The sequence below is a fragment of the Haliotis rubra genome, unplaced genomic scaffold (genome assembly GCF_003918875.1).
Source record: "Haliotis rubra isolate DU_JTF1 unplaced genomic scaffold, ASM391887v1 Scf1, whole genome shotgun sequence".
Classification (NCBI taxonomy): domain Eukaryota; kingdom Metazoa; phylum Mollusca; class Gastropoda; order Lepetellida; family Haliotidae; genus Haliotis; species Haliotis rubra.
In genome coordinates, this window is record NW_025764891.1 from 960,206 (window position 1) to 982,664 (window position 22,459).

The following is a 22,459-nucleotide window of genomic DNA, read 5'->3' on the forward strand; positions in this document are numbered from 1 at the left end:
TATTTCAATTTTGCTCCTACTTAGAAAACAAAAGAGGCTATTAACCTACATTTAAATGTCTGAAATAAATACCGATTTTGTGTGAAATTACTTCACACTTATGATTAATATTTCTTCATCCCAGCATTCCAATTTTCTAGGAAATCCAATTATAATAACTCTAGATTTCTTACACGAGGTCGTGTTTTATCCGTTTCAGTGAACGACAGGTCTTCCATCATGCATCAACATCAAATGTCATGCATGCACATCTTGTCATTTTGGTAACGATAGACACAGAACAATATTATGTTATTGTTATGACATACTGACATTTTATAATATCTCCCCGTGTCAGAACACTATTCGAAAATCATCGACCTCGAAATCCATTACGACTTCAGATTTGTTAAAAACAGATCCACTTACAGATGATACCAATTAACAGTAACCAATTGAAGGTTATTAAAGAGTTAATTATACAATATATTCTGCATTTTACGGGAATTTGAATCTATTGAGAAAATGTGACAATTGTAGTTTCCATATTCGTGCATTATTTTACCTCGACGTATGTGATGCCGTACGTGCTTCCGGTTTCATCAAAGGTGCATACAATGACAAATATTGCGAGTATTTTTCATGATCTGCATTATTTAGATATTGAATAGTTTTGTTTCGATGTCTTCAGATTCAGATTCTGCTTAGGAAAGCGTATTTTCAGGCATTCATCGTGTCTTGTCACCTAAAAAAATCTAGACCACGCTGTCACGTGCCACGTCCGGCTGTCAACAATGTCAGTGTCAGAAGGTTTCTCAAACAAAATCATTATAGATGCGCTAAATATGATAATTGTTTTATGAAGACATTGACTGCTACATAATCGGACAATGTAAATATATTCAGCAAAAACAGATAGATATATTAAAAATATTTCGGCATGACGATGCATGTGGGGTTGTTTGTTTACTGCCGTTGCCATGATCGCTGCTATTCATGCTATCGGTGATGTAAAATATTTCCTCATGAAGAAAATATTTGACCGAGTATCACTCGACGTGAAGTGCCTGAAGTCAACAATGGCCGTTCGTTTTTTTGTGGCTGTGTGCCCAGAAATTTGGCGAACACATTTTTTTCAATATAGAACATTTTTGTGTGGATAACAACTTCTTTATTTCGTGAGTGCGACGTTTTGATACAGATTCTTGTACCGTTGTGTACCCCTGCTTGACAACGGTAAAATAATCTGTATCGAAACGTCGCACTTGAACGATCGTGCAAAAAGTATTCGGACACTTGACGTAATTTCCATAGACTTACATGCTATTTCAGTGTAGCATAAATAATTTTCATGAAGTGAGTTTAGGATCTTTGTAAAATTTGACAGTCAAATTTGAAATCATCTCTGCTCTGCGCACATAATTTCAGTTCAATTCTCCGATCACTATTTAAGTAATGACATCACATTTATCAACTTAGGTATGATTCCAGAATGCACAATCACATAGGCCGCCATGTTAAAGGTGTTCACGGCACTGTACACATGTTGATTAAATTGTTGCCATTCGATAAATAAGCAACGGAAAATTAAAGGTCACATGCAACCAAAAAAATCAAACATAATTAAAACACAATTATCACTTATTCATGACATATAATATACATTGCTGGTTATGAAAAAACATATAAACAAAATTATAAGCGTACAATCGCAAATCAAAAGTGCAATATTGTGTACTTCGGTTTACTTCCAAAGAAACGAAGCAGCCGGGATACCGAACCCAGTCAGAGCGGGTGGGTGTGCACTCAAGTGTAACGGCTGGTTCATTTGCAGATGCCCTCACGGCCTATTGTGTGTGTGTATGTAGAGATGTTGGGTTTTGTAAATACATGCTCATTTTTTGTGTATAACATTTTGCAATCAACAGACATCAAAACATGTCATGTGTTCAACTATCACACCTGCCTGTCTGTGTAATTACATAATGTGACAGAGACCGAACTCGGGCCATAAATCAATGCAAGTTCAAATGTTAAGTTCAAATTGCATGTGGTCAGTGATAGCAGCTGTGTATTGAATATTGTCATTAGCAGACAGGCAGGCAGACACACAGGTGTCAATAAAACAAGACATTGAGTTTTGTCTGTGACAACGACATATCTATATCACAGTTAGAAATTCTGTCAACGCTAAATAATGACATTGCTGTTAAGTATCGAACTGAGAAAGTGACTCGGTAAGAAGAACGTGTGGTGAAAATTATATAAACAGTTAATTTACTGTCATAACATATAAAAAGCTCGCGCCTGTGAGATATCAACACAACATTAGAAAAATAGCTCACACCAAAGCCTTCACCGAGTATTCACCGGACAACCCACGTCCAAGCTGCGCGAACCTATTTCACTGCCCACGTGCTATGAGCGCAGCCCAGCTGTTGAAACCCGTTTTCCCCAGAAAAGTCTGGGGAAAATTAGTGAAACGTTTGAACTCCGATTTCGCGCGTTTTTTTTCATCGCGTTATTTTTCATCTTTATAAGTTGAATTTGCATTTTTGACTATTTGTTTCGGTAAGTCCATACCAAAAGGTATCAGAATCTGAAAAGTTGAGTTTTACGTTGCATGTGGCCTTTAAACAGAAATTATGTGATTGTAGGTGAAATGATTCCTCACAAATGAGCAAAATTTGACTTGGATCTTATGAAAATTAAATTCATGACAATTATTTATGCTAGTCTATGGAAATTACGTCAAGTGCCGAATTCTTTTGGCAAGAATCTGTAGTTTAACACCGCACTCAGCAATATTCCTGCTACATGGCGGCGGCCTATAAATAATCAGACGATCCAGTGATCAACAGCATGGGCATCGATCTACGCGACTGGGATGCGATGACATGTGTCAACTGCGTCAGCGAGCCTGACCACCCGATCCCGTTAGTCGCCTCTTACGACATACATGGGTTACTGAAGTTCGATTCTAACCCGGATCTTCACGGGTACATGACGTTGATCTTATTGGTCTGATGAAAGTCGCTGTGTTTTACACGTTATCGGCAGCCGTTGTCGCATATGAAGACGGTATATCACTATAATTATCCATGCTACTGAACCCTTGGTGGTGGTTCAGTGATGGCGTGGTGACTGCAGGGTTGTTCATCCACAGAATTCTGAAAATATCTGAGTTTGGTGTCGGCTCGAGAATCTGCCGAGGATTTTACACCAAGCCGTGTTCCTCGGAGGTGACAACATGCAGGAGTCAGAGGCTCGGTAAAGTGTGTTTCTTCACTGGGGCAAAAGCCGAATAGTAAACTAACCACAAATCTAATGCAAAATATGTAAACATCAACATAAAGCACTGAAGCTATCTAACCACTAGTTGTGACAGCATTGTGTCAATGATTATATGACATCAAGATGAAGAATGAACTACGTGTAACAGTAACGATATCGTTCAGGACGTGTTACCGGAGATGAGATTGAGAATTCGATCAAGTCACATAAATTGGGCAAATCTCCGGGTATGAGTGGTACACCACCTGACATTTTATAATATGCTAACTCTACTGTATCCTATTTAGAAATGTTATTCAATGTTGTATTGGATGGCGGATTTTCCCCGATAGTTGGAATGTCGGTATGATTACACCAATGTATGAAAAGGGGATGTTTTTGATCCAAATAATTATCATGGTGTATCTTTATTAAATTATTCACTATGGGTACAATGTCAAATCTGTTCTTGAAACCAGAGGACGGATTTAGCTACAGGTACATGAAGTATTTCATGAATGGTAAGCAGGTTTCAGAAATGGCTATTCAACACTTGATAGATGAAGTGTATTTGTGCTCAATCTTTATACATGTCAGAAGCATTTGAGCAAGCAGAACACAGATCTTTTGCAGCTTTCATGGGTTTGAAATGTATTTGATCTGTTGATGGAAATACACTAGTGTATGTATTTGTTATAAAAGGTGTACATTGGAAAATGTTTAGAATTTTAAAGACATGTGTTATAAGCTGTCACCTCGAGTTAAAATAGGAGGTTCGAAAACTGAAATAATCACAACATTAACTGGAGTACGCCAAAGATGTATGTAAAGTGATGTGATATTTATATGTTTATATAAATGGGCTAGTTGACGAAATGAAGAAACCTGGACTGCGAGGAGTGTTTGTCAGAGATAATGTAACATTGATTGATGAAACAGATATAAAGAAAACTTAAAACTATAAAATGTTACTGTCATAAATGGGAATTAGTCATATATTGTTGTTAGAAATGGTGGATACCTAAAGAAATACAACAAACCCAAAGAAATACAGTATTTATAATGGTAAACAGATGCCAGTAGTGTCTCAAAGTGTAGGGTCGATAATATTTGACAGTGAAAAAGTATTTCTTCAAACGACGTTTATGTATTAATATGGAGGTATCTGGGTGAACTGGGTAGAACGAACTTAAGTGTTAGGGTCCGTTCATAAGGTATGGCCAGGAGGGCGATGATGAATTTAACGGGGATCACCCATTTTGTTCTGGGGAGGTAGGTGAGGGGGGGGGCAATTTTTTACATATGTACTAGGAGGGTCAGCAAATTTGGGTCAGCAAATTTGTACATAAAGTATTTCAAAGTTATGCTTAAAAGTCTTTGGGAGGGGGGGGGTCATTGAGTTTGCACATGGTATGCAAGGGGGGTCACTTACTTTGTACGTACATTTTAGGGGGGTCATTCACACTGTACATGCTTCTGCATAAAAATCGTCACGCTAAAGATATTTCTCCACCATTTCTAAACCATTATTCTAGTCAAAACTCCAGTGAAATCCACAATGAAGTTATGCCCAGGTTGCGATCTTATGTAAATTCCAATGTCTGAGCCACAAGCTGAGAATTCACAACATTCATTACAATGACTATGTCAATATTTACTGAAGCGCAATAAATGCCATCATATATACATTTGAAGATGAAAACTATTTCAGCTTAGTTTGTCCATGTTACAAGGAAAGTATAAAACCAGACATCCCCATGTACAATGCAATGTAATATATTGAAGTATTAGCAACAGAAATGTGAAGTTAATTAAAATTACTGTCATGTATTTGAAAACAAACCTGTCCGTTTAATATATGATGGATAATTGTTTTACAATAGCATAAGGTTTGATCCACCTGCTCCTGTGCACAGGTGTTGTCTGCTGTATTGTGTCCTTGGCCATGTGGCTCCTGATATCGATTAAATCTCTTGTTTTTATACTTAACAATTAGCATCTACTTAAAATATTTTAGTATTATTATTTTTTGTAACATCAACATTTCGTATTGACATTTAACCATCTGATCTAACCATTTAACTCTGATCTGCAAATGGAGAGCCAGGTTACCAACACTTGCACAAGCTGCTATCACCATCTTCGCAACATTGGTCACATTCGACAAATGCTCTCCAGAGAAGCCACATGTGTCCTTGTACGCTCGTTAGTCCAATCAGGTTTAAACTACTGAAACAGTCTGTATTACGGCTTGGCAGAGAGACTCCTCACAAAGCTGCAGAAGGTGCAGAACACTGGTACAAGGTTCATCAGCAGAACAAAGAAGCGCTCTCACATCACGCCTGTCTTGAAGTCCTTGCATTGGCTGCCAGTACGAGCAAGAATAGAAATTAAGACTCTCACACTTGCTTATCAGTACTTTCACTCAACTGCGCCAAGTTATCTAACTGTGACAACATTAAGATCAGGAAATCTTCATCTTCTGGAGATACCAAAACACCAAATGAAGTCATTTGGTTACCGCTCTTTCAGCTATGCTGCTCCTTCTCTCTGGAACTCTATTCCCCATGGTATCAGACTGTCACCAACCCTAGACAACTTCAAATCTCATTTAAAGACCTTCCTTTTCCGAAAATACTATCACTGCTAGATTTCTGCGTTCCTACTCATTTTAAATACCGTGTATATACTCATCATAGCGCTTAGAGCAGACACTTAGTACCTGGAGTATTTTAGCGCTTTATAAATTCACTAATTATTATTATTGTTATTAACCATGTCGTATGAAGAAACTGCATTATTTATTTTGTGGTTGAATACCAAGGCCAATTTTTCAAAACAAGCCAGTCGATCAAAACAAAGTGTTATTCTCCTATTTCCATTTTATCTGAACACCAAGGCAAGCAATAACATGTTTCTGTAACAATTCTATTTTTGTAGTATTATTTCTGAATAAGATATACCTTTCTTTTCGTATTCATTTTGAACCTCATCTTACCTTATGTTGGTTCCTATGTTGAACTGAAATGGATCTTTTTTCAGAAACGAGGAAGGATGAGGTGGAGTCTTGTCCTCCTGGTGAGTCTGGGGGTCACATCCCTGTTCACTCTCGTCGACGGCTGTAACAGAAGCGGGAGCAGCAGCAGCAGCAGCAGCAGCAGCAGATCAGGTCAGTGTTACAGTGTTACAGTGGTACAGTAAGATGTGGTACGAACAAGATACACAGCAACAGGGATACAAACGTTGTGATAGTGTGAGAATTTACAATTGGATTTTTCACCTTTTAGGTGTTTCAAGTAATGTAAAGTCTTTGACCATATTCATGTTCGGAGCAGTATTTTAACAAATACTTCGCCTGTGTATTATATACACATTATAAATCGTACTGGATTAGGAAATGTTATTCTTTAACACATGTACTTTTAACAATACTCCGCATGATAATTGTGTGAATGATGAAAGTCGATAGAAACAGTTGATAACATGTTGAAATATTGTATAGCAGGTGTTACACTGTAACAAAATGTGTCCAAAACCTAAACACAAATCTAAACAAGTTTAGAATTGTGAAATTAATTTCAGATGTGGGGCGCTTTCTCCATTTGTTGTAGTTAAAGCATTTGATGGGGACATATGAATAGGGTGCCTTTGCATGGTGTCAGCCCGATCTGTCGACAAATGAAAAAAAATAGGATGTTGCTAACGGTCGACAAAACAAAAACCCGGAGTGTCGACATCGCGTGGTCAACATACCGTGACGGTGTTAATTAATGAAAGAGAATGTTTGCTTAGCGGTTTGCAAGTGGCTATGGCAGCTACAGCAATGCTCGTATCATGAGTAAATGAATTAAGTTGATTAAACAGAATGTCTTTTAACAATTTGCAAGAGAATTAAGGTTGCAAAACAGACTATTATTTTACGTGATACGAGTGGAAGGATTACCATTTTGGAGTTGAACATGCAACAACATCCGGAAAGAAACAGAGAGCTTACAAAATATTTTGTGATATTGGGAGTAGAAGGATTATCGAAATCCTGTTGTAAACATTTAGCATTTGGGTATATATAATAGATCATGAATATTTTGTTACCACTGTCAAAATGGCAAATGCTATGGTGCGGGTTACATTGATTGACAACATTCATAGAGGTCAGAATCTTTACCACAATGGATTCAAGTACAGAGTCAACAGACGCAGAGCTCAGAAAACATACTGGAGATGTACAGATGCAACCTGTCCCTCATTTCTGCAGACGCCCCACTAGGTGAAAAGGCGACACAGCTGATGGATTACGTTACTACCACCTTGGTAGAAGGTCCATGGACTCTGCCAACTTGGAATTATTTTGAAAATGATGGACACAGATATAACAATAATTTGGAAGGTTGGCACAACCAATTCAACAAGTATGCCATGAAGACACATCCGAATGTATTTGAGGTTGTGCGAATGCTACAAAAGAACAGTCATCTACTGAAGTAAAAATTCAGCAGATCCAAGGACAGCAGAAAGATCCCGTCCGTAGACGTCGCTACCGAATGATCGACGCTAGGATTCGATCCTTGAAGGCCGACCTTCTTGCCGACAGATTTGAATTACACAGACCATGTGTCATGCAGTTGCTTCATCTTGGCTGAACATTCAGATTACTTTAGTGCACATATAAAGGAGTTTTGGTAAGAAGAAATAACTGGACTCATCTTTTATATATTTATTACTTATACACCTGCAGAAATCACTTATTTATATAAAACACACACACAATATATATTGTGTGAGCTTTATGAAATATATATACAAATATGTTATATTGTGTGACATATGATACATGCATGATACATGCATGTTGTTATATTGACTGAATAACTATATTGTCTACTATATATATCTCTCTGTTTTAATTGGTTTGCTAATTTCGAGAACACTGGTAGTGAAGTCACTCATGTAGAACATCACTACCTTTTTCCCGGACTGTCGACAAGTAATTTGGACGGATTATTTCTTGTCGACAGTCCCTTTGCATAGTGAGGGTAAATCGTAGTAAACATATATATTTCATGGTTAGCTTCCTGTCGTGTGTAGTAAAACACTATAAATAATTAAACCTCGGCTGGATACTTAGCCTCAACCTCTTGATTTATAGCCATTCACACTATCACCTGTGCTTCGGTGGTGTGTGTTATATAGGTGTTTGAATGTGAAGCAAAGTTTATCGAACAGGTTTCCTCGTCAAAAGTTCATAATGTCTTTGGACTATGCTTTTCCTTCTCATTAGACGAGCAAGTTTCGTGTAAATAGAGAATACTACACGAGGTCTCATTACATACGAATTATATGAACGAGTGTCCTTCCTATGGTATCTGACCGAGCGAAAGCGAGGTCAGATAGCATAGGAAGGTCACGAGTTTCGTATAATTCGTATGTAATGAGACCGAGTGTGGTATTTTATTTATTACCCACGTCTTACATGCATTTTAATTGACAAAATAGCGTATTTTTGTTATGTTTTTGGTTTCAAACCGAAACCGGTTTCATAAAGAGGTTGCGGAAGAGTTTTGTACTGTAGTACAATATTTGCATGACGTCACACTAATGACGTCACTGCCATGGTAACCGACGTCACGATGCATATCAGTTGTCATGGCCTCGTACAGCCTCCTACAGTAAACTACTCCGTTGCACCTCGTTTCTTGGTTTCCAGTTGCTTCATTCGGATGACATCACTGGTTGAAACCTTGCGTTTATGTTTTTCGACAGATATAATGTCTCAGTTCGACTTACAATGAAACAGCGACACGGCAACGTTCGCAATGTTTACATTCCCACAATGCATTTAAGTTGTAGAATGAATGAATTCACGTGTTTGTTATGAATGAAAAAATAGTTACGTCAGAATGTGACCTAATTGAGAGGTCATCGGTTATCCAATCAAATCGTTAGAATTTCAGGTCAAGTCGTTACGACACAGGTCAACGCGATACGACACTCGTGTGACGTACGAGATTAATATGCAACTACCCATACGTTGACCACGTGGGTAATAATACGTGATACTAAACATTACATTGTCTTGTGTATTAAGCATTGCTTTATAGTAATCATTATGTAATGCTGTAATTGCATAATTGACTGGTCGCACCTTTTTAGAGTAAGGTATTATCACATTAGACTCATAGTTTTATGCAGTATCTGTGATCAAATTGGGAATGTGTTGTCTGCAACATGATGAAAAACCTACGGCATGCCCTAAGCTATCTGAAGTCAGTGAGAGGTAGCCATCATATTCGACTTTTGTCAGTTTCTGTGATCTGCAGACTTTGAAACAGGTTTCTGCATTCATATAATGATCGGCCCAGCACAATCTGCAATCGGTCAACAACAAAAACTAGGATAAATACATACGATCCCAGGTTTCAAGGTATCTACCGCAAACAGCCAACCGAATTGTTAATCACTTATGATGTAATGAGGGATAGTATGATAAGAATTATACATCATCAGCATATAGCTCATCAACGTGATTGGCGACTACATGCTGTACCATTGTTAACAAATCTACAGACTGAGTGGAGCAGCTGCGATATACAAAGGTGACGTGTTCAGATGAGTCAAGATTCAAAGTCTGAACCAGATTTCTCTGAACTTAGCGTGTCCGGGGTGTCCTAACGAACGTCATTAGAAATCGGTTGCGGGCTGCCAATCTCCTTTCTCGACGTCCATATCGTGGGCCAATATTGACGCCGTTTCATCAACGTCAACGTCTGCTGTGGGCCCAACGTCACCTCCGATGGACCCAGAGACACTGGAATCGAGTCGTCTTTAGCGATGAATCCAGGTTTACCCTCAGATTCGCGGACGGCAGGCATAGAGTCTGGAGACGACGTCGTGAACGGTATGCCCACTGTTGTGTACAGGAAGTCGACAGATTCGGGGGCGGAAGTTGCACGGTGAGGGGTGCTTTCTGTTGGAACAACCGTTCCCGACTTCTGGTCATCCGTAGAAACCTCACAGCTGCCGCTTACCGCGACCAGGTGCTCACCCCTGAACCAACCTCTTAGGAACCAAGCTCAGAATTTGCAGGAACTTGGAGCTGCCTTGCAAGAGCAATGGCGCAGAATCCCCAACCACGTGTTCACAAGCATCAGGCAGTCGATGAGGAGACGGTGTTTGGCAGTGGTGAATGCGCGGGGCGGCCATACACGATATTGAAGTGAGAAATTTCGCATTTTTATTCTTGTGACTTGACATTCTGTATACCCATGTTTTGGAACGGCGGTGTAGCCTAATGGAACTGATTATGGCACTGTCAGTGTATCGAGTTCATCACACAGATCTAAGCAATGAAATAATAACAATTTAACCATCTTACCATCTCTTGTTCTTTTATAGTGCCCTGAAGAAAGGATGTGAAGTTTCTTTTTTGACTCAGTATAAATAAGATCCCAGGTTTCAAGGTACCTACCACAAACAGCCAACCGAATTATTAATCACTTATGATGTAATGAGGATAGTATGATAAGGATTATACATCATCAGCATATAGCTCATCAGCGTGATTGGCGACTACATGCTGTATCATCGTTAACAAATCTACAGACTGAGTGGAGCAGCTGAGAAATACAAAGGTCCCGTGTGACGTTATCAGATGAGTCAAGATTCAGTCTGAACCTTCTGAACTTGGCGTGTCCGGGGTGTCTTAACGAACGTCATTAGAAGATCAACGTTGGGAAGCATGACAGATTTGAACACACGACACGTTTTTATGGATAACAACTTCTTTTTCTTATAATTTATACGACGTTTCAGACCTAAATCTTGCTCCTTCATGGGGTGATTGTTCCGTCAGTGCATATAGTGACGGATTTAATGGTGGGATTTTAATGCTGTGGGGTGGTCCATGGAAGGGTCATTTGACACAACTCCATATCAACGACACACTCGAGTCCATAACTGTGCTGGTCCAGTTTAATCTTTCAAGACGAATATTCTCGTGAACACCGAATAGGTACTGTAACTGACTACCTCCGGCAAACAAAATGTCTATGAATACGGTAATGCAAGCTGAAACTGGGAACATTATTGCTGTACATACACATGCTGAACAAAATCGTTGATTCGCAAGCGGGTTTTCGCAAGGGTTACAGTACTATTGATGACATTTTTATCCTACAGTTCGTTATTGAGCGCTAAAACTGAAAAGGTAAACTGTATGCATGTTTCATAGACTTTTCCAAAGCCTTTGACTTCGTGAATAGGGCAAAACTGTGGAATATCTTAAGGCTAAGAGGAGTAAGCAGTAAAATGCTAAAATCAATCCAAGCCCTCTAAGAAGGGTTAAAGCGTGTGTTAAATTTAGTATCCTAAGCACTCTTCTTTTTCCATTCTAGCTAGCTCATGGAATCGAAGCCTGTTGCGTGCCAGGAATAATTTTATTCAGCTTCATCCTGAACTTTACAGTTATTTCATCTTATATTTGCTGATGATGTTGTGTTTATCTCTGATACAGTGTTTGGTCTACAGAAAAGACGCGTTGTCCTAAAGATATTTTGTTCTTATAATTGTTTGACGGTAAATATGGAAAAAAGGTAATAGTTTTCAAAAAAGGTGGAAGGCTGTCGAAGTATGAACATTGGTTCTATAATGGTGTACAAATAGAATGTGTTTCCTGGTACAACTATCTAGGTATTTTATTCAGGTCATTAGTATGGACCAAGCACATAGAAAATGTTTGTCTGCAAGCTAAGCAAGTTTTATTTGGTATTCTTGTCAATGTTTAACTCATTACCCTTTGACCTGATCTTTACGATTTTCGACACCAAAGTTTATCCAATTGTATTTTACGGTGCAGAAATATGGGGACTGAATGTTGTTAACGAAATGTACTACCCATCAAACGTTTAGACTCACTAGTGTAAATATAGTCACTTACTTCCGGCAACTGTTCCAAACTAAATCTTGCCAAATACTCCATAATATTTAAAGGTACTGTTTACACATGAACTGATGTATTGTAAAACAAATTTGTAGCGCTGGAAAGATTATTGTCATGAGTTCAATAAATGATAAAAATCAGTGAAATTTGGCGAATTCCAAACAAAACTTTACGCCAAAACGCAACTGTTCACATACACGATATTTGCACATGCATTTCAGCAATTTGATGCATGATCCTCGTGCAATTAGTTTGTGGAGAAATCAATCTTCAATGTAACCATATATATATATATATACTTAACATATAGTGATTGTTTTAAGTGAGTCTAAACTTTGATGGGAAGTATAAGGTGTACATGTGGCAGCTTGTAAACGATTTCTACGAATTAAATCCTCTGTTTCAGCGCATGTTGTGCGAGGCGAATGTGGAAGATATCCATTGTATATTTAAAGCATCAAAAGGTCTATCAAATATTGGCGTAAAATATTAAAAATGTCAATGAGCGTTATCTAAAGATATGCTTGTACAAACGGAAAGTAATGGTTTTAAGAGCTAGGCAGCTAGGATAAAGCATACATTAGAAGTCTATGGATTTGGATTTGTTTGGCAAGAACAGATGGTTCGAAGTGAAACGCTATTTTTAAATGAATTTCTAGGTAGACTTAAAGTTTCGTATCAACAAGACTGGCATTTTGCAGTAGTAAAAGGCACAATAAACGGTGTTGAATCGTATATCTTCACAGTCAGCTATATTAAACATAGACGTGCTCTTGCTCAGTTTAGATCGGGGCCTCATGAACTACGAACAGAAACTGGCAGGTATGTGCATCTTAGAACAAGATAAAATACTGAAATCAATGCTGAAATCTAGAAAAATAATAAATAGCAAAAGACAAAATCAGAATCTTAAAAAGATACTAACAAATGCCAAATTTACTTTAAAGAAACAGAATTTATCAAATCCTACTGTGTCTAGATGCAACAGAGGTAACTGTGGAACGTGTCGACATTTGTTGAAGGACACTCTGTAACTTTCACGAGACACGGAGAATTCTATGTAAAACAGAATTTTGACTGCTCTTGCAAAACATAATATATGCCATAACATGCACAGGCTGTAATGAACAGTATTTTGGTCAATCAGAAAATTTAAGAGCCCGAGTTCGTGTCCACAAACAACAAATAAAGTGTCCTGAAACCCGATGTAGCCCACTGAGTCAACATCTAGATGTCTGTGCGAAAGGAAACGATGTTAAATTTACAATATTTCCTTTTAATCAAGTTCAAAATTCGGACAAAGTAAAACGGATTTTAAAAGAACACTACTTCATAGACAAGTCCGAACCAATGTTAAACCATTGCAAGCTATGTTACTGAGACATTGTTGATTATAACATACTTTCTCACACTGTAATTCTTAATGTGTAACGTGGGCCTATGGCCTATATTTCGTTTCTGTTAAAAGCCACCATTGAGTTTTGGGTTTCTAAATGTGATTTATTTGTTTATTCCACAGCGAGAAGAGGACCTTCAATCTCATGCCCTTCGGGTAACACTTTCACAGCCAGTTATGACAAACTGTATACAGAGGTCTACTGGCCAGAACCTGACGGATGGGATTCAGATAGAGGATGGCGGTGAGTTAGGGACCATGAACACACACTGCCATTTAGAAAGTGTAACACGTGTTATATTTGGGATTATACAGATTTCTGGTATTTTTGGTGGGATGAGTCCCAACCGCGATTCGAACTCAAACTTAGGCACTGAATAATGCCTAATGTGTGCTCGGATGTTTTCTTTATTTAACATGAAAAAATACCGAAAGTGTGGTCATTTAGTGATAATTACCATTAATTGGCACCCCTCAATGGCGTGTGGTTTCGTTAACGTAAGAAGAGTGTGGTTTCGTTGACGTAGGAGGGAGCATTTCAATTTTTTTAATTCACTGAAAGATTAATCGAATATTGCCTGAATTGCCCTACAGTGACAGTACGCACCCAACGATTCCTCTGAATGTCGTTTTGTATCAAGTGAACAGTTCAACCTCTGAGAAACATAATCGAAGTGACTCTGTACGCATGTTCTTCTCAAGCATTTTATTCGTAGTGTACAAGTGCAGTGAATGTGAGTGGGTGCCGTTTTACGCCGCTTTTAGCAATATTTCAGCAACATCACGGACGGGGGACACCAGAAATGGGCTTCACACATTGTACCCATATGGGTAATTGAACCCAGGTCTTCAGCGTGACGAGCGAACGCTTTAACCACTGGGCTACCCAACCGCCCCTGCAGTGAATTATAAGGCCGTCCAATACGATATGATAAGTGCCACATCGACTGTGTGAGTGAATGAGTGAGTATGGTTTTACGCCGCTTTAGCAATATTCCAGCAATGTCGCGGCGGTGGACACCAGGAATGAGCCTCCACATTAAATCCATGGGGGTAATCGAACCCGGGTCATGACGAGCGGACGCGTGAACCATTAAGCTACCATCACAGTCCTTCCCCAAACCCCATCACGACCATTATCCATATTTGAGGGTACAATTCATCATGACCGTTTCCCGAATACTTGCCACCATTAAACAACACTGTTACGATCTGCAGGACTGAGAGAATTAAGGGTCCTGCAGCACACTCTAACTTCTATGAAGGCACCACTGAGGTACGGTACAAGGTTACTGACCTTTACGGGCAAAAGGACTATTGCTCTTTCTACATCACAATTAAAGGTCAGTTTCCCAAAACGATGTCCCTTTCTCGCTGTGTGCCTTTCACACGACCTATGTACTTCATCTGGAGTGTGTGGCCTGTCATATCACCAACATAACACATCACTACATCATATCATCAACATAAAACCACACTACATCATATCACCTACATAACACCTCACTATATCATATCACCTACATAACACCTCCCTACATCATATCACCAACATAACACCTCACTACATCATATCACCTACATAACACCTCACTACATCATATCACCTACATAACACCTCACTACATCATATCACCTACATAACACCTCACTACATCATATCACCTACATAATATCTCTCTACATCATAGCACCAACACAACACCTCACTTTATCATATCACCTACATAACACCTCACTATATCATATCACCTACATAACACCTCACTACATCATATCACCTACAAAACACCTCACTACATCATATCACCTACATAATATCTCTCTACATCATAGCACCAACACAACACTTCACTACATCATATCACCTACATAACACCTCACTACATCATATCACCTACATAACACCTCACTACATCATATCGACAACAAAACACCTCACTACATCATATCATCATAATAACACCTCACTACATCACATGGACAACAAAACACCTTATTACATCATATCGACAACAAAACACCTCCCTAAATCATATCATCATATCGACAGCAAAACACCTCACTACATCATATCGACAATGAAACACCTCACTACATCATATCACCAACATACCACCTCACTACATCATATCACCATAATATCACCTCACTACATCATATCGACAACAAAACACCCACTACATCATATCGTCTGCAAACACCTTACTACATCATATCATCATAATAACACCTCACTACATCATATCGACAACAAAACACCTCACTACATCATATCACCAACATAACATCTCATAACGTCATATCATCATAATAACACCTCACTACATCATATCACCAACATAACACCTCACTACATCATATCACCAACATAACATCTCATAACGTCATATCATCATAATAACACCTCACTACATCATATCACCAAGGTAACACCTCACTACATCACCAATTAGACCAGATTATGTTTCATCCTAGGTAGTTACCTCATGCTTGTAAGGTGCAACTCAATGAGCAATCATTGTCGATGTCATGGTCTAATCCAGTCCGTTCCTTTTTATCTTCACAGTGATAAGATGCAGCTATCCGTATACACCGAGCAATGGTAATCGAGATTGCGACAATTCGGACAGAAGATATGGTACCATATGTAGGTATTCCTGTGATTATGGCTTCTGGATGGACGGTAATTCCAGAAGAGATTGTAGGAAGAGCGGCAGCTGGTCCTCAAGCACCCCCACATGTAGAAGTAAGTGAGGCCCGTGAAGATCCGGGTTAGAATTGATCTTCAGTTGTCCCATGCTTGTCGTAAGAGGCGACTAACGAGATCGGGTGGCCAGGCTCGCTGGCTTGGTTGACACATGTCATCGTATCCCCGTTGCGAAGATTGATGTCCATGCTGTTGATCACTGGATTGCTGGTCAAATCTTGATTATTTATTTATACAAACCTCCGCCATATAGCTGTAATATTGCTGAGTGCGACGTTAAACAACAAACAAACAAATATTAGGAAAAATGTTATGGATTGTGTGCGAGACTACTAATTCCTTGAGTGTGGATTTAAACTGAATCATACAATTAACAGTAACGAGAATATTGGTTAACTTTAAGGAAGAAGTTGCGGCTCGCCATCCTTGCCCTCTAGAGCACTGAGTGTATCCTGTTCCAACGGTTACTACTACCAAAGCCAATGCACCCTCAACTGTGACTGGAGACGAGGATACTCGCCGGCCCGTCGTAGCTATGTTAGGTGTTTCGGAACTGGATACTGGGATTACAACTACTGGCGGTGTGAAGGTTAGAATGTCCAGATGATGCTTTGATCATCTTTTTAAATGTGAGCAAGTGATGACTGATACATTATTTATTATCAAATGTATGCACCTGTATACCATCTGCTTTGAAGGTCAGTCCGTGAAGATGTGAGGGTTATAATTGGTCTCCAGCAACCCATTCTTGTCGTAATAGGTGATTAACAGGATCCTATAGTCATACTTGATGACTTGGTTGACACATGTCATCGTATCCCAGTTTCATAGATCGATCCCCATGCTGTTAACTTCTTTCATGGGTTCTTTACAGACTGCCGCCATATAGCTGGAATATCGCTATAAACAACAAACAAAACCTTTGAATGTATCGATTGCTTTCAAACAAAATGTCTGGAAAGCTCGAAGTGATGCATATTATTGTGAATTGTGGTGAGGTTCTGGCATTTTGCAAAAAGCACATTGATTGTAAAGTACAACCAGAAATTATTGAGAATTTAAAGATTGTAATTTTCTTTTAAAAATTCACTCATTACTCACGTATTAAATGTAAATATTAGCAGAACATAACTCCAGATTCAAAGACAGGTGAACAGTTAGTATTTTGTCAAGTCACCATGCAGGCTTCAATGCGGCGGGGCATACTACTGATCAAAGACGTTAGAAAGTCGTGGTCCATGCTGTCCACAATATCGGACCACCTCTTCTTTCATTTCAGCAATATTTGTCAGATTTTTCTTATTGACACTTTCCTTCATAAGTCCCCAAACATTTTCTATTGGATTTAGGTCAGGGCTATGGCTTGGCCAATCTAATAATGTCATATTTTGGGTCCGAAACCAGGCCTGTGAATGCTTTAAACGATGTTTTGGGTCGTTGTCCTGCTGGAAAATCCAAAGGTTTCCATAGAACACGTGAGCAGATGGAAGTAAATGTCCCTCGAGAATATCTGTGTACCGCTCACTGTTCATATTCCCTTCAAATACACAGAGGGGCGTTGCCCCTAACACAGCTATGCCACCCCACACGTTAAATTTCGGACTGTACTTTGGGCGCTGATACAAAGGTTTTTCAGTTTGTTTGGTCCAGTATGTCAGTGTATTAGGAAACAGCCACACAGAACTTTCATCTGAGAAAATCACATTGTCCCAGTTAAAATTTCTATGCTGTAAGCACCAGTTCAACCTTCGCTCGTATTGTTCAGGTTTCATGATCGGTGATGGAATTCCTCGACTTTTCTGCCAACCCATTGCATGCAGCTCAGTTCTAATTGTCTCCTTACAGACAGCCACAGTTCCTCTATCAATCATATGCAGCCTTAAGTTTTCTAAACTCCTTCATTTGTTTTTAGAAACAAGAATACCAAGCCGCTTCCTGTCACCGACAGTCAATTTTCTGGGCCTACCTGCGCCTCCCTGGTGCTCAATGCCATAACCATTTGCAATATTTTTCAAAACACGATAAACAGTGGACAAAGGGATGCCTGTTCTACTTGAAATCACTTTAGCTGATCTGATGTCCTTGTTATAATACTCTAAAATCAACTTCCTCTTCTCTAAATCATCCGTACTGAGGATCACTGAAAATGTCGTCTGCTAGCAAGTAAACAAAGGGGAATAACTCTTCACAAACTAATGAAAAGGATTAACGGAGTTGTCTCTCTTGAATGAACCCAAACACTTGATAGCTGGTCAAGGTTGTTTATACTAGAAATCCAATTAAACATATTCTTAAAATTCTCAATAATTTCTGGTCATACTATACATACGTCATGCGAAATCATTTTAGATACAGAGAAACCAAAGATCTTAAACTGCCCTGAAGGGGAACTGAAGACGACAAGCAATACCTACGTTTGGTCTACTGTGAGGGCAACGGATAACTCCGGGAGCGTCACTTTGACCCAGAAGAAAGGTCCAAGGCCAGGGTCAGTGTTGACAGGAGGAGTTCACTTGATCGAATATCGGGCTGTTGACAGTTCGGCCAACCAGGCGAAGGCGTGTACATTTACAGTCAACTATGAAGGTAAATACTTCAAATATTTCCAGTCGAGCAACTGTCGCGAAACATCAGACGACAAATACCTCCCAAACGTTACACCGTAGAACACACACCACTCAACACCAAACCACACTTCACACCATAGAACATACACTAGACATACTTCACTCATACAACATACACTAGACATACTTCACTCATACAACATACACTAGACATACTTCACTCATACAACATACACTAGACATACTTCACTCATACAACATACACTAGACATACTTCACTCATACTAGACACACTTCACATAATATACACTCATACAACATACACTAGACATACTTCACTCATACAACATACACTAGACATACTTCGCTCATACAACATATACTAGACACACTTCACTCATACAACATACACTAGACATACTTCACTCATACAACATACATTAGACATACTTCACTCATTCAACATACACTAGACACACTTCACTCATACAACATACACTAGACACACTTCACTCATACAACATACACTAGACATACTTCACTCATACAACATACACTAGACACACTTCACTCATACAACATACACTAGACACACTTCACTCATACAACATACACTAGACATACTTCACTCATACAACATACACTAGACATACTTCACTCCATACAACATACACTAGACATACTTCACTCATACAACATACACTAGACATACTTCACTCATACAACATACACTAGACATACTTCACTCATACAACATACACTAGACATACTTCACTCATACAACATACACTAGACATACTTCACTCATACAACATACACTAGACACACTTCACTCATACAACATACACTAGACACACTTCACTCATACAACATACATAGACTAGACATATACAACATACACTAGACATACTTCACTCATACAACATACATTAGACATACTTCACTCATTCAACATACACTAGACACACTTCACTCATACAATATACACTAGACAAACTTCACTCATACAACATACACTAGACATACTTCACTCATACAACATACACTAGACATACTTCACTCCATACAACATACACTAGACACACTTCACTCATACAACATACACTACACACTCTTCACTCATACAACAAACACTAGACAATTCACTCATACAACATTGACTAGACAAACTTCACTCATACAACATACACTAGACACACTTCACTCATACAACATATACTAGACACACTTCAGTCATACAACATACACTAGACATACTTCAAACATACAACATACATTAGACATACTCACTCCATACAACATGCGCTAAATACACTTAACTCCATACAACATACACTAGACAGACTTCGCTCATACAACATACACTAGACACACTTCACTCATACAACATCCACTAGACATACCTCACTCATACAACATACACTAGACATACTTCAAACTCAAACTTACAACGTACATTAGACATACTTCAATCCATACAACATACACTAAACACACTTCACTCATAGAACATACACTAGACATACTTCACTCATACAACATACACTATACATACTTCACTCATGCAACATACACTAGACATACTTCACTCATACAACATACACTAGACACACTTCACTCATACAACATACACTATACATACTTCACTCATACAACATAAACTAGACATACTTCCCTCATACAATATACACTAGACAAACTTCACTCATACAACATACACTAGACAATTCACTCATACAACATACACTAGACATACTTCACTCCATACAACATACACTAGACACACTTCACTCATACAACACTAGACATACTTCACATACAACATACACTAGACATACTTCCTCCATACAACATACACTAGACATACTTCACTCATACAACATACACTAGACACTTCACATCATACAACATACACTAGACATACTTCACTCATACAACATACACTAGACATACTTCACTCATACAACATACACTCACTCATACACAACATACACTAGACATACTTCACTCATACAACATACACTAGAGATACTTCACTCATCATACAACATACACTAGACATACTTCACTCCTTGCAACACAATATACACTAGACATACTTCACTCATACAACATACACTAGACATACTCAGACATACTTCACTCCTTGCAACATACACTAGACACACTTCACTCAGACAACATACACTAGACATACTTCACTCCATACAACATACACTAGACACACTTCACTCCTTACAACATACACTAGAGACACTTCACTCATACAACATACACTAGACATACTTCACTCCATACAACACAAACTATACACACTTCACTCATACAACATACACTAGGCATACTTCAATCATACAACATACATTGGACATACTTCACTTATGCAACATACACTAGACATACTTCACTCCATACATCATAAACTAGACATACTTCACTCATACAGCATACACTAGACATACTTCACTCCATACAACATAAACTAGACATACTTCATTCGATACAACATAAACTAGAGACATACTTCACTCCATACTTCACTCATACAACATAGACTAGACATACTTCACTCATACAACATACACATATACATACAACATACACTAGACATACTTCACTCATACAACATACACTAGACACACTTACACTCACTATACAACATAAACTAGATATACTTAACTCATACAACATACACTAGACATACTTACAATACTTACACTTCACTCCATACAACATTAGACATACTTCACTCCATACAACATGCGCTAAATACACTTAACTCCATACAACATACACTAGACAGACTTCGCTCATACAACATACACTAGACACACTTCACTCATACAACACCCACTAGACATACCTCACTCATACAACATACACTAGACATACTTCAAACTTACAACGTACATTAGACATACTTCAATCCATACAACATACACTAAACACACTTCACTCATAGAACATACACTAGACATACTTCACTCATACAACATACACTAGACACACTTCACTCATACAACATACACTATACATACTTCACTCATACAACATAAACTAGACATACTTCACTCATACAATATACACTAGACAAACTTCACTCATACAACATACACTAGACATACTTCACTCATACAACATACACTAGACACACTTCACTCATACAACATACACTATACATACTTCACTCATACAACATAAACTAGACATACTTCACTCATACAACATACACTAGACACACTTCACTCATACAACATACACTAGACATACTTCACTCATACAACATACACTAGACATACTTCACTCCATACAACATACACTAGACACACTTCACTCATACAACATACACTAGACATACTTCCCTCCATACAACATACACTAGACATACTTCACTCATACAACATACACTAGACACACTTCACATCATACAACATACACTAGACATACTTCACTCATACAACATACACTAGACATACTTCACTCATACAACATACACTAGACATACTTCACTCATACAACATACACTAGACATACTTCACTCATACAACATACACTAGACACATTTCACTCATACAACATAAACTAGACATACTTCACTC

At 38.5% G+C, this 22,459-nt stretch overlaps 1 protein-coding gene across 1 annotated transcript in view; it reads left to right on the plus strand.

The window, feature by feature from the left end:
• Positions 1–22,459, plus strand: part of LOC124289267 — a 65,000-nt gene that overhangs the window by 22,292 nt on the left and 20,249 nt on the right. The window contains exons 2-7 of the mRNA XM_046726182.1: positions 6,295–6,421; positions 13,707–13,827; positions 14,802–14,926; positions 16,153–16,332; positions 16,697–16,882; positions 18,643–18,879. Coding sequence (XP_046582138.1) covers positions 6,307–6,421; positions 13,707–13,827; positions 14,802–14,926; positions 16,153–16,332; positions 16,697–16,882; positions 18,643–18,879 — 964 coding nt within the window. The 5' untranslated portion in view covers positions 6,295–6,306. The remainder of the gene's footprint in view (positions 1–6,294; positions 6,422–13,706; positions 13,828–14,801; positions 14,927–16,152; positions 16,333–16,696; positions 16,883–18,642; positions 18,880–22,459) is intronic.